This window comes from Camellia sinensis, chromosome 13 (assembly GCF_055761805.1).
Source record: "Camellia sinensis isolate YWXY chromosome 13, ASM5576180v1, whole genome shotgun sequence".
Taxonomy (NCBI): Eukaryota; Viridiplantae; Streptophyta; class Magnoliopsida; order Ericales; family Theaceae; genus Camellia; species Camellia sinensis.
In genome coordinates this window covers 131,821,950-131,836,623 of record NC_138973.1, presented here as the reverse complement: position 1 = coordinate 131,836,623, position 14,674 = coordinate 131,821,950, and the positions used below count along the sequence as shown (strand labels likewise).

The 14,674-nt window shown below is 35.6% G+C and overlaps 2 protein-coding genes across 2 annotated transcripts in view; one reads left to right on the top strand and one right to left on the bottom strand.

Annotated features, from left to right (window-relative positions):
* The first annotated feature begins 314 nt into the window (after positions 1-314).
* Positions 315-3,538, top strand: LOC114256052 (short-chain dehydrogenase/reductase 2b). The gene is made up of 5 exons (XM_028195641.2): positions 315-465; positions 590-833; positions 2,360-2,428; positions 2,615-2,794; positions 2,906-3,538. Exons 1-5 carry the CDS (start codon positions 449-451, stop codon positions 3,281-3,283), a joined length of 888 nt encoding a protein of 295 aa, XP_028051442.2. The 5' UTR covers positions 315-448; the 3' UTR covers positions 3,284-3,538.
* Positions 3,539-7,722: 4,184 nt separating this feature from the next.
* LOC114256054 (uncharacterized) overlaps positions 7,723-14,674 on the bottom strand; it is a 29,999-nt gene continuing 23,047 nt past the window's right edge. Inside the window, exon 6 of the mRNA XM_082903408.1 lies at positions 7,723-10,047. Within this exon, the coding sequence (XP_082759534.1) occupies positions 8,128-10,047 (1,920 nt within the window). The 3' untranslated portion in view covers positions 7,723-8,127. The remainder of the gene's footprint in view (positions 10,048-14,674) is intronic.

Genomic DNA, 14,674 nt, shown 5'->3' with positions numbered 1-14,674 from the left:
GTCAAAAAAGTCGAAAAGTCAACTAAAAAAGTCATTGCAAAAAGAAGGCTTAGTTTTACATGTGATTTTTTCTGTTCAAAATCTTAACAATACATGACGGAGGGATCATATTGAAATTATTCAAATTAAAATTATAAGAATCAAAGTGAAATTTTTGCTCAAACTAAAAGAACTAATAATGTAATTTACACAATTAGTTTTCATGATCTCATAGCATACGTGTTCTTTTGTTTTGCTTGACCGGATATGGGTTGATGTTGTCATCGCATACGACCAAATACTAATAAACAACTATATATATTTGACAGAGCCCAGTGTTGCACTGCACCAATCCAAAACAGATCAAGCTAAAATCAACTACCAAAACCAACTACAAATATCCTCCAAACCCATACCCTCCACAGCATATACAAAGCCACCATTTCTGCAAATACCATATTCATATAAAATGGAACAGGCAAAGAGGTACTAATACCATATCTCATATGACTATGTTATTCACTCTTTTGAATTAAATTAAGTCTTCAACTACATGTTTTGATTGATTTTTAATTTTCTTCGCTTTCACATCTTTACTTTTTTTATTCAGGATTGCTATTGTTACTGGAGGAAACAAAGGAATTGGGCTAGAGATTTGCAAACAATTAGCTTCTAATGGGATAATGGTGATTTTAACGGCAAGAGATGAGAAACGCGGTCTCGAAGCTGTGAAAAATCTCAAAGCTTGTGGGCTATCTGATATACTTTTTCACCAGCTTGATGTGACAGACCAGGCCAGTATTGCTTCCATGGCTGATTTCATCAAAAATAAATTTGGGAAGCTTGACATATTGGTAAGATTTAATGCTGATGTAACTTGTTTGGCTACATCTTTCGTTTCCCATATGTTTTAGTCGGAGGGTCTCTTTCACTGAGTTGTCGTTTTTCAAATAATCCATTTAGAGTTTGGTTTTAATTTTTAGAAACTTTTTTTAGATAGATTTTCATTTATTTTTAGTTTTTTTTTTTTCATATTTTAGTCAATATACATATATATTACTTTTTAGATACATCAAAACTAGAAGCATTTAAAAAGTATAAAAAAAAAATAACAAAACATATGAAAAAAATTTAATAAAAACGAGAACTGAGATAAAAATGCACATATTTTTTTTTTATTTGAATTTTCATTGTTTTTAGCAATTTATTTTTTATATTTTAGTCATTTTTTTTTTTTTTATGTATCTAAATTAGGTGCATTTAAGAAGTTAAAAAAATAGACTAAAATGTGGGGGAAAAAAATACTAAAACAAATAAAAACTCATTTAAGAATTGTTTTTGAAACTTGAATCGAATCGGGTCTGGTTCTGGTCTAGACTAACACCTAAAACCACTTTAATTGGAAAGGGCCTAGCTCGTGAAAATTGGAAAATACTGGCCTAACCCCCAAAATTGGCTTCTCACGATTTATACTAAGGGAGGCTATCTTTGTTTGGGTAGATATGACTTTGGAATTGAACTAACAATCTCGCAAAATGCATTATCTAACGTTTGACTGATATAATTGAAATTTGGATTAATAGTTCATGTGGATATAATATCCTCCATATGGGGGGACTATTGAATCCCAACAACAAGATGGGATACAAAACATAAGTTTGGACTAATTAATTAAATTACAAAATTGATAGGATTTTGTTAATCTTTTCTCGTAGTCCTAAGCCAATTCAAACATCAATTGATGATCCTAAAATTTACAATCTTAAGCATGTTATTTTCATCTAATCTAGTTCATCAGAACAAACATGGCCATTGGCCTATGGTGGTTGAGGCAATGATTATGTGAAATTCGATAGTTTCTATTAAATTTAGAGTAAAATACAAATACACCTTCAAGATTTGTTTAAAATACAAATTACTTCTTGTGGGAAAAAAAAAATATTACCTAAATTATATTTTTCATTTAACAAAATTAATGGGAAAAAAATAAAATTTCTAACTGCTCTCTTGTACACAATTAAATTACCTAAATTATTAATTGAAATATATTTCTAACATCATTAAAACTGTTAATTGACTTGCTGAGTTATTAATAAAATGGGACATTTGTAATGTGATTAGAACCTTGAAGAGCACGAGATTTAATTTCTAAAACTATAGGGGGTAATATGTATTTTAAGCAAATCTCAAATAGTATTTTATAATTTATCCTAAATTTTAATAGATGGACTCAACACACATTAAACAACAATATTTTTAAAAAAAAAAATTCTCTTCTCCTTTCGTATACAACATGCTAAATTGAAATATAATTTGTTTTTTCTTCATATTTCCTTTCAATTTTGGAATAGTATATATAATTGAGTAAAAATTGGAGCAGGTGAATAATGCAGGAATTAGTGGAAGCATAATTGATGAGGACGCTCAAGAGAGGCTAACCCTGGCTGATGTAAGTCTCTCCATCAACCAATGTTATCTTATTTCAAGTTAAAACATTTATCAGTTTTATGGTTGAGTAATAATCCTTTTTTATTTAATCAATTTTACAAACTCTATGGAGTTTGGAGCCACATACAAATTCTGTTTATGAATCAATTTCTCTAAAAATAATTTGTTATTGCCAACTTTGATGTAGATTGTAAGTTCAAATGTTAAAGGAGAGAAATTTATGGAGCAAAGTTATGAGATGGGAGAAGCTTGTCTAGGAACAAACTATTATGGAGTGAAGCTAGTGACTGAAGAGTTTATTCCACTTCTTCAACTATCAGACTCTGCCAAAATAGTTAATGTCTCCTCTACCTTGGGGCAATTGGAGGTACAAAAACTTTTCCATCATATAGAGAAAAGAAAAAATATAACATAATGATTTTTTTTTTTTTTTTTTGGTTGACTACTTTTGTATAACGACATTTCAATTATATTTCAGCTTGTTTTAAATGAAAAGGCCAAGAAGGAGTTAAGCGATACTGATAGCCTTACAGAAGAGAAAGTGGAGGAGGTACTTAAGAGATATCTTGAGGATTTGAAGGAGGATTTGTTGGCAACCAAACGATGGCCTCTTAATTGTTCGGCATACATAATGTCCAAGGCAGCTCTCAATTCGTACACGAGAGTTTTGGCAAAAAAGTATCCTAATATTGCTATAAATGCAGTAAGTCCTGGCTATGTCAAAACAGACCTCAACTATCATAGAGGGATCTTCACTGTTGAAGAAGGTGCAAGAGGGCCCGTGATGCTGGCTTTGCTGCCTAACAGTGGGCCTTCTGGCTTGTTCTACGATCAGATGGAAGTATCATCTTTTTGAATAAGAGAACTTACATAGTTATATCACCTTCTATATGTATCAATACAATGAACACTATGGGTGTATGTAGGACTCATACTAGTACATGTGAAAGGGTTGGAAAATTTTTGGTAAGCCATGCTTGATATAATTTAGGAAGTTCAAAATTAACTGGTAATGTATGTATGCATGAAAGTGAGAAGAATCGTATAGCTTCTCATCTTCCGTAGTTATATACGTTTTGGATAATAAAGGTGTGCGAGACTCCAATATCAATTTTGTACTTTTTTTTTCGATTGGCAATGGAATTAAAATTTTATTGATAAAATAGGCTGTTTAAATTTAAATTTATAGCTATCATTCATTTTTTATAATAAAAAAAGAAGAAAAAAAACTTGTTCATGTGTCTGAAAAATGAACAAGTTCAGACACATGAATAACTTGACCCGAACCCTACAAATCTTATTCTCACCACAAATGTGACCCTACCTTCTTGAAAAACGCCCAAACCCATTTTATTAGGGCTGGGAGTATCGGGGACCTATTGGGTCAGAATACTTTGCCATCTCTAGTGGTAGCTTGTTTCTCCCCGATGATGAAAATTGTATGTAGCTAGTAGTAGCTGTTGGGCTTGGGCTTAGTGATTGATTTTTAGGTTTGGTAATTATTAACTTTCTAACTATTGCGAGGTTATTGATCTATTTGATATAATATTTTTTATATCTGTAATTACTTTTTTATAGATTGCCAAAAAAAAAAAAAAAAAAAAAGGAAGGAATTTATCCATAATATAAAATTCATGATTAAGATTCATTCATAGAATGGGTCCACAACAAGAAGATTAAATCTATACCATCAATCTAAAATTTTGGGTCAGATTCTAAATGTTTTTTTGATTCCCAAATTATGTTTGAATTATGGATTTAGAGAGTGTTTTTTTTTTTTTTTTTTAACAGATTTAGATAGTGATTTGGAAAGGAAATATATATATATATATATATATGGTGTTTATATATATGGAAAAGAAAAGAGACATTCATAGGTGTTTATCGACCTTGAGAAAGTATATGACAGAGTGCCCCTAGATATAATATGGTCGGTGTTAGAGAAGAAAGGGGGTGACAAAAGGCTACATTGACGTGATTAGGGACATGTATGAAGGGGTGGTGACCACTACTAGATCGTCAGCTGGAGAGACAAATGAATTTCCTATCACTGTAGGGTTACACCAAAGATCTACCTTAAGTCCTTATCTTTTTGCTTTAGTTATGGACGAGTTGACGATAAATATTCAGGATGAGTGTGGCTGAGATGAGGATGCTAAGGTGGATGTGTGGTAAGACTAGACAAGACAGGATTAGGAATGAGTATATTCGAGAATGGATAAGGGTAGCACCGATAGAAGATAAGTTGAGAGAGAATCGTTTGAGATGGTTTGGTCATATTCAACGGAGACCAACAGGGGCAGTAGTGAAGAGATGCGATGCTGTAACGATAGATGGAAGTGTTAGGGGACGGGGGTAGGCCTAGATTAACGTTGACTAGCGTTATAAATAGAGATATGAATCTACTTAATTTGACTAATGAAATGGTCTCTGATAGGTCCGCGTGGAGAAGAAGGATTCATGTAGCCGACCCCATTTGATGGGACTTAAGGCTTGGCTTGGTTTGGTTTATATATTCCATTTTCCATTCTATTCAAATAAATAAATTATGCAAACAGTAAAGTGTAGGAAACTAGTCAATTTGCTGAGCTCATAGCATACGCAACAAGAAAGGTACACATTAAAAGTAAACAGTAAAGTGTAGTAAAGACTGGCTTCTTGTCAACGAGGCCTCACCACTTGGAACAGAGATGCCTTTGGAAATAACAGAATCAAGTTGAGGGACTTAAGGGCAAAACTACTTTAATACCAATCTCTACCCTACTCGCTGGATAATGGCTCACAAATTCATCTAATCCAAGATGAGATAGAAACGACCTTACTTCAAGAAGAGATGTATCAACATCAACGCTCTCGAATTAACTGGCTTAGTTATGGAGATTGAAACTCAGCCTTTTTTCATGCAACAGTGGCCCAACGCCAACAACGGAATCAATTGGTCAAAATCAAGAATGAAAGTGGAGTATGGCTAGAGATGGACCATGAGATTAACCAACATCTTCATAATTACTTCTCAAGTTTATTCAAAGCTAAGGATCCAAGACCATTTGAGGAGGCACTTTCAGTGGTAAGCCACATGGTCACATCGCAAATGAATGATAATCTACAGAGGCCAGTCACTGATAACGAAATTAAAAGTGCTACTTTTCAGTTAGGGTCTTTAAAGGCACCAGGACCTGATGGTTTTCCTAGGCTGTTTTACCAAAAGAATTGGGATGTAGTGGGTCCAGAGATGTGTACAGCAGTCCGAAGTTTCTTCACAAGTGGGTCCCTCCTTAGAGGCCTTAATCATACCAATCTGATTTTAATTCCCAAGGTGGTTGCCCCTATTAGTCTCAATCAATATCGCCCCATAAGCCTCTGTAATTTCAGCATGAAAATCATTACTAAAGTCATGGCCAACAAATTGAAAAAAATTCTGAAGCATCTCATATCCCCTCAACAAGCAGCTTTTGTCCCAGGCAGGCTTATTCAAGATAGCATTCTCATAGCTCATGAGGCCTTCTACTATTTGAAGCAAAAGAAATCTGGAAAGAATGCAAACATGGCCCTTATGCTGTATTTCAACAAAGCATATGATCGAATCCAATGGGACTTTTTGCAAGCTGTGTTACTAAAAATGGGTTTCCAGGGGAATTGGGTGAAATTGGTTATGGAATGTGTCACAACAGTGAGGTTTTCAATTTTCGTTAATGGAGCTAAATGCACTTCTATCACCCCCTCATGCGGACTTCGCCAAGGCAACCCACTCTCACCTTATAAATTTCTAATGATGGCTGATATGTTTTCTAACCTCATAACTCGGGCTCTTTATTCCCAAGGGATTCGAGGTTGACAATGGGAGGACTTGTCCAGTCCTCTCTCACATTTTCTTTGCTGATGATGCTATTCTCTTCCTATAAGGTCAATCAGAATGAATGCCAAAACATAATGGCCACTTTGAGGATGTACAGTGAAGCTTCTGGACAACTGATCAATTTTGCCAAATCAGGAGTGATGTTCTCCTCCAATGCATCTGCAACAACCCGTAGCTCCATCTGCTCTTCTTTGGGTGTTTCACAAGCCAATCTTACAACTAAATATTTGGGCCTACCTTGTTCATGAGGCAGATCTAAAGCTGAAGCTTTTGGGAGTCTGATTGAAAAAGCGTTAGGCAAAATGCAATGGTGGAAATCTAAGCTTTTATCTCAAGCAGGTAAGGAAACACTAATCAAAGTTGTCATTCAGGCTTTGCCCTCCTATGTCATGTCCTATTTCAAAATGCCACATCTTATTTTAAAATGCCACAATCTTTCTGTGCTAAGTTAAATTTTTTTGTTTGAAGCTAGTGGTGTAAAGGGGATCCGGATAACAAAGGCACTCCTTGGGCAAGTAGGGATCATATGACAAACCCCAAAAATCAAGGAGGTATGAGCTTGAAAGATTTCAAAGCTTTTAACCAAGCCTTACTTGCTAAGCAAGGTCGACGTCTCCTTATGAACCCGAACCCCAATTCTTTCTGAACCCGAACCCCAATTCTTTCTGGGCTCGTGTGTATAAAGGCCTTTACTTTCCAAATTCCACTTTCTTGCAAGCATTCAAGGGTAAGAGAACATCTTAGGCATTGTCAAGCCTTCTCAAAGGTAGGGAACTCGCCTGCGCACACCGGAAATCGCCTCCGTCTCTCTCTAGTTTGTGAACATGTCGAGATGAGGTTTATATATTTAGATTTTTGGTAATAATTGATATTGATGAGGGTCATTTAAGTAATCTTGCCCCCCTCCAATATAGCTTTCCGCCTAAGCTGTAATTGCTTAAGCACTTCCTAGGCCACTTTCTCAAAATTCATAGTTTCTGGCTTAAATTAAGCTGCCAAAAGCTGAGTTAAACTAAACCAAATACTCAAAAACAGCTTAACTTAAGCCAAAAGCTGAGTTAATCTGTTTTTAAGCAATACCAAACACCCAACAAGAACAAAAGCAAAAACAAAGTTCAAATCCGTGATATTTTCAAAAAATAATCACAAATTAAGGATAGACTTCATAATTAAATCTTAAACTCTATTTTTCTATGAATTATAATTTCCCCAAACATAAATCAATTTTACAGAAAATATTCAATGATCAAGATGAATCAAGTTAGCTCTATCTGTTATGGTGGAACTTCTCCCAAGAGAGATTCCCAAAAGAGAGTTGAACTCAAGCCCTCCACGAGGCAGACTCTCAAAGTTCAATTCAATTTCTCACATATATAGCTGCCAGAGAGCACAACCATCTACCTTGGACAAGAACCCGCAAAACAAAAACATTGAAGCCATTGAAAAATAAATGACCTTGCATTAACCATCTAGGATTGAATTTCCTTCAGAAGTTCATTTTCTCGAGAAAATCACATGTCCTCTACATTCTACAATCTTGAATTACCATCTAGATTTTATCCACTAAAACAAAAATATTCTGTGAATCAAAACTACACCTCAAATCTTATAGGTGGCCATTTTTGCAACTACCAATATAATTTCGGCACCGCACCACCATTCACCGAATCCTACAATTGAAAATTTTTAGAAGATAAAAATGTAAATTAAAAAAAAAAAAAAAAAAAAAAAAAAAAACTTATTCCCTGGGTTGAAGCTATATATATGTTACAAATCCTTTGTAAAAAAGGATTTTTTTTTTTTTTTTTTTTTTTTGACCTACCTCCTAAAAACCAACACAACCATCAACAAGAGCCATTTACCGTTAAACTGCCAGGGATGAATCTAATACGACTACACTGTTTCAACTTGGTGAGAGCTTCTTGCGTCTTCCCAATCATGAGATCCACATAAATAGCGGTCACAATGGCTTCTGGACTATCGGGTATTATGGACAAAGCTTGCATCACAAACCGTTGAGCCTGCACAAGATCTCCTTGCACTGCGAACACCGTGGCTAGGTTTCCATAAACAGTCCCACATGCGTCTCCGGGCTTGAGGAACACAACATCTTGCGATTCATCGAGTGAAGAGTTATTGGCAGTCAACGACCCGCCATTCAACTCATCACAATCCACATTTTTCTCCGCTCGCCATTGTTCACAGTCCTCTTCTGTGTATGGAAGTTCAACATTGCTTCCACCGGACAAATAGATCAACAAATGCTCAGCCGCTTCCTTTGGCCGGTTTAGCAGGCAGAGAGATTCCGCTGCGTATACATTGGCAAGAAAGATGTAGATTCTGGAACATTCTGGAAGTTCTAAGAGAGACCTTGCTGTCGACAGGGCCTTTGAAGGATTTCCTAATTCCAACTCTACATATACCAAGTCAGCAAGAAGAGCTTGCTTGATCATCTGATTCTCTCTTCTACAAATTTCTTCATAATCCAATATGGAGCTCTGTAAGGCGGTGTTGGCACTGTTTCCACCCTTTTGATCTTTAGGATCCCCATTTGCATTAAATGGACCTGAGCCCACCACCGGATTAGGTGGCTTGGAATCACCATCAGATACACTCTCATCATTTTCTTCAAACGTTGAACTATGAGGTGAACCAGAATTCAAATATTTTGATTCTGAACGGTTCAACAAGTACAGGGCATTGACCAGACACTGCCGGGCAAGAGACACTGAGAGATTGGGGTGTTTATTATCACCAAAAAACCAATCATTTTTTTCAACAAAATCCACCTGTCCATTACCTGAAATCCCATCTTCCAGAGCAAGTTGTCTCCATTTTCCTTTTCCAATAACGTGAACTTTAACCTCTGATCTATCAGAATGGGACACACCAGATTTCACAAGTCCCTTTTCCAATGCCATTAGACAGCATTCAGCAATTCGGAGCCACAATAGAGGCCAGCTGTAAAAAATTAAACTTGCCTTTTGGAAACAGCGAGCAGCAAGTATTGGTTTCCCACAAGCCAAGTACTGCACTCCACAGTTATATATAATTTGGAGAGATTTGTCCTGTGAAAAAGTTGTGAGCCTTACAAGCTTTTCCTTCCGGAGTGATGAACAATTACTCAGCGCCTTGGAAAAGAATACACTTGATGTGTGATATTTTCCAAGTCGATAATAGATGCAACCTAGATTGTTGTTGTATATGCTTGAAATCCCTAATTCTGTTCGATTACTTGAAGCCATCAAGAGCTTGACGGCTTTACGGTAGTTCCCACGAGCATACTCAAGCTGGGACTTCAACAGAAGAGCCACAGAAGAATCTTTCCCATGTGCTACATTCATAGCCATAGCCATCTTAACTTCACGCTTAGCTGCCTTGAAGTTCCTAGTAAAGAGCAGAAGCCGAACCTTGTAAAGTTGTAACTTAAGCCTCAGATCACCAGTTGAAATGGAATGATCGGCAGGGGTCCTTGAAAGATCATTTGAGGATTGAGGGCCGGATGGTCTTGCTAGGTTATGTCCACTCAAGTCAATTGATGAAATTAGGGATTCAAGATTCTCCTCTGATAAAGTTCTAGACAAAAGACTTTCATTTGCGTTAGCGACTGAATCAATAACAGAAACATCTGTGGCAGTAGAATTGCTCGGAAGTGAAGAAGATTTCGTCACTAAGTAGGAAGATTGTTGCTGTGCAGAGCTTCCATTGTCACTCTGAGTGACCAAACTGAAACAATAAGCTTTCTCCACATAATTAATTACATCCTGACAAAAACAAATCACAACATAATTATTATGGTACTAGAGCAATAAAAATATAATATACAAACTGAAAAAGAATTCGAAAAATATCAATAACGCTGTCAATAAATGTGACAACCAAAGCATTGCAGTATATAGAATGAGAGAATAAATTAACTGATGAATGATGTGTTGACTACTATAATGTGATTACTTAACCTCATTCATAATGAAAAGTGCAGGACAATCATGAGTTGCAGCATACTAATAAATTCTTGGACCTGCTCGAGTAGAATAAGAATAAGAAATGCATTCAGGGAAAAAATTAATAATAAATAATCAAAAAAACTCCTTGAAATGGTTGTTATAATATTATGCACATAATCTACAGTTCACAACAATCCCCCTGTTACAATCCATCCAATTTATGAAATAATGTAAAGCTAGGTAGCCCACAAAATAAGAAATAAATAACCACTTGAAGCTTCCAAACACCAATCTCAAGGATGGCTAGGGGGAGGGCCACAACCCCAAAAAATTTCAGTAATACTAAAATACCTCAGTAATACTAAAATACCTGTCTAACAAAAACTGTTATACAGAATGTGATTTACTGCCTAAATCTCTCTTGACACATGCATTTCAATCAGAGGCTTTACTATAGAGACTTACTGATCAAAATAACCTCCCTATTTCCCTACATATCCACCGTATTATTTCCATAAAAGAGGGAGGGAGGGAGGGGGGAGGGAGGGAGGGAGGGGGGGGGGGGGGGGGTTGGTGGTCACACAATTAACTAGCTCTCACCCATTTTACAGTGTTGCATGGCACCTCTCCAACCTTTGGTAATCAAAATCAGCTAGCTCCAACATTCATCATTTCTGCTCTCTTTACAGTCACAGGCAGCAACCAAGAAGAAGATGAAACCACACTCTTTGTTGCTATTTTCTCTTCAAAAATTTTGACAGTTCCTTCCACCCAAATGTACAAATTATTGCTAAAATAATTCCACATTGACACAACTTTTCCATTTTCCTTGCCAAAACTGAAAAAGAACATTGAAAAAGATTCACCTCGGGGAAACCAACTAAGAGCATCTCCAATGGTTGTTGCTATAATACCATTGCTATTGCTATAATTTGGCAATGAATAGTGTTATTTTGCCAAATTATAGCAATGGTGCTCCAATAGTCACTTGTTATTTTAACAATTTTCAACCAATTTTCCCTCCTAATTTGTAGATGTTGTTTGGATATAGGTTTTTTTGTGATTTTTTTTTTTTTTTTTTTTTTGTCTTTTATGACCTTTTTTTAACTATTTGTAAAAAGAATTATACATTTATATTATTCCCGACTAGACAAATATAAAAAAATGAAAAAAATTGAAAAATTAGAAGAAAAAAATTAAATATAATTCAATTTGAAAAATCAAATAGAAAAATTAAATTTGAAAAATTACTTGGTTTTCTACTGTTTCAATTCTGTTTTTTCAACTGAATTTGGAGCCACAAATATGTTCATATTTGCTGATGTGGCATTTTTGGCAGTTGCAATTTTACTTGCCAAATTTGAGAACAGATATGGCATATACCATCTTTGGCAAGTAAAATAGCAAGCCATTGGAGGCCCACTTTTTATCACTATTGCTAAATTATAGCTTTGACAAATGTTTTGAGAGCTCCATTGGAGATGCTCTAACCTTAGCAAACCCAGACATCTTTTGCAACAATGTACGAGTCACCAGACAATGCACAAGATTATGTACATTTCGAATAACACAAACATAGAAAGCTCTTTGTAAAGAAGCTTCACCTTCCATCCTTGCAGTCATATTGCATCCAATCCAAACCATATAACACCTACTGCTATATAATTGTTGGTCTACATCACATAACCAAACCACAAACGTTATCCAGTTGGCTTTTAATTGACTACATCTGACAATATGGGTAAATTCTTCATGTGTTCTAGTCTTGCCACGCATCCACCCAACACCCATATCATAGCAAATGCTCATTTTAAAAATGTGTCTTCTTCGCATCTTCATTTTGTTTAAATTAATAGTTTCATCCCTCACACAACATCTCCCAAGAGCAAAGCCTTATAAGCTACACGATGAAGTAACATTTCAGTGTAAACAAGAAACCCAAATGATGAAGGCACAATTCTATCCAAGGTCTCCAATACAACCACTTGGAAATGCTATCTACAAGGCAGGTGGCTCCTTCAACAATATAGTTGTAACTTGTAACTACTCATATATTTCTATGTAATTATGTTATTTTTCAAGTTTATTTGTGTTATTTACTTGGCACACAAGTTGGTACAAGAAGAGTTCTTGGAGCACGTGTCTACAATTTGAATTTTAGTCAATGAGACTGAGGGCTTGTTTGGGAAGTTACAATTTTGTCCTAAAGGCCAAAAAGCCAACAAACTATACGAAAAACTCAAAGGTTCCCTTTTCTCTTTATTTTTTGCACATTTTTTCATCAAAAGCCAAAAATTCATCCTAAACATACTCTTCTTTTTTTTTGCCAAAAAGTTACTAAAATAGCATATTTCCAAACAAGGTTTGAGTTGTAGTCACTGCTTGAGCAGTTGTCAAGTGGGGATCAAGTGGTAAGTTATTGGAATCTGGGATTTTACTTCTTAGATAATCGCTCAAGTGGTATGTAATAACCCGACCCTCGTATCTGTTTCTGGAATATTTTCAATCCCTTATTCTGAGCATTTAAATGCTTACGGTGAAATTTTATGTGAAACTGAATTTAATTTAGTGAATCCTATGGTTATGGATGCATATCTGTTTAATAAGAGAAAAATCTGTCACAATTATAATGTTTGAATCAGAAATTGGAAGCCTTAGAGACTTAATTATCTGAAATTGATTTTACATTTGGAATCGGCATAATTTTTAAGTCATAATATGATTTTCTGTGAAATTTTAATTTAGAATGATTAAACGATTGATTTTTGTCTTATTCACCTATTATATCTATCTATGTCCTCTTTACCATTTGACTCAGAAATTATCCTGGAGAGAGTGAGAGGAGAAGAAATTTGAGAGTGAGAAGAGAGTCCCACAAGGAAGGAATTAGGAAAGAAATTAAGAGGGTTTATAGAGAATTCAACTCAAGGTATGTTTAATCTATTCTAATTGATCCCTCTCTTTGATTTGAAAAGGAATTCCTCCATGTTATGTAAGTTAGGGTTTATAATATGGGTCAAGCATGTATTAAGTGATTAATTGGAGTCATGTCTCTTATGTTTGATGGATTTGGAATTATTTTGACCCATTTAGTGAGAATTTACATTTTATTTCTTTAAATAGTCATTTGAGATCATCTATGTAAACAAATGGCTAAGTGTATGTATATTTATGGAAGGAAGTTGGAAATTCCATGGGATTGGATTGTGAATCATAAATTCAAAGTGATTAAGAATCTAAGTTGATTTATAATTGATTTTTCATGTGATTTTGAGCTTTAAACTTGTGTTAAATTGATCTATTTTGAGCCTTGCTATGTATTCTCTAAGTTGGGTTTTGTGTGAGTTTCGCACTGCCAAAACAGGGGCTCGGCCGCACGTGCGGAGGTCATGGCCGCACGTGCAGGCAAGAGAAAAAAATGAGATTTTGCATTTTGCCTATGGCCGCTCGTGCGGTGAGGAGGGACCGCACGTGCGGTACATGTCCGCACATGCGGTCGGGACGGCCGCACGTGCGGCCCATGCCGAGAAACCTCGTCTGCTCCGTTTTGCGTGCTTGACCCTCTAATGTGTTTGAAATCAGTATTTGATGCTTTTTGATGTTTGTAAACTTATTCGAAATAAAACGAGTCAGGAAATAGTTTAAAAATGAAACGAACTAATTCTTGGATGGCATGCTTATGTAGGGCACCTACCGGGAGGGATTATCGCTCCATCCACGCACTGTGAGTAATAGTACGGCAAATGTACATTTTACTTACCGTTAATGACTATGGTTACTAACGCTCTGTTCTGTGTAAATGATTACATTAACATTTATATCGGTTGAGAATCAGTGTGAACTTGTATAAATGCTGGAAGCTTTGCATACATCGGTATGACATTGGAACCTTTTTGCTCTGTCACTAACGAACATTAACGCTTTGTTATCGATAAGCAAACTACGTCATTCTTAAGAAATAAATAGAACTTATGTTCATCCAGAAAGGATGGAACTTGTGTGAATCGAAGATTATTCGGTTGTATTATACATAAATCTAAGGTTATTCAGGACCTATAATATGAGCACAAAGGTCTACCACCATAGATGACCCACGTTCTGATATGAATCATTCTATCTCTATTGACCATACTGTCATGATACATGCGTCTTCCGTTACTAAATGTTATGGATACTCTATTATCTGCAAGCTAGCTATATTGATTCACAACAAATAAATGGAATGTATGTACATTATTTATGGGACCTATGGTATCTCCGTATCTCTGAAATGTGTTAAACCTATATTACCGATGGTAATTCATGTGAATAATGGGAAGAATGTATGTAATTTCTGTATGATGCTGAAGTTACTTTGTTTTGATGATTTTTGGTATGGAGCAAAGTGCTATACGGAACTAAGTGCTACACTTTGGTGGGAGCCACCTCTTGAGTCCATACACAT

What these genes read in the sequence shown, in the direction of transcription:
- LOC114256052 (XM_028195641.2), top strand. An exon ending in TTGGGAAGCTTGACATATTG is followed by an intron (nt 834 to 2,359) that starts GTAAGATTTAAT and finishes AAATTGGAGCAG; the next exon opens with GTGAATAATGCAGGAATTAG. An exon ending in CTACCTTGGGGCAATTGGAG is followed by an intron (nt 2,795 to 2,905) that starts GTACAAAAACTT and finishes ATTATATTTCAG; the next exon opens with CTTGTTTTAAATGAAAAGGC.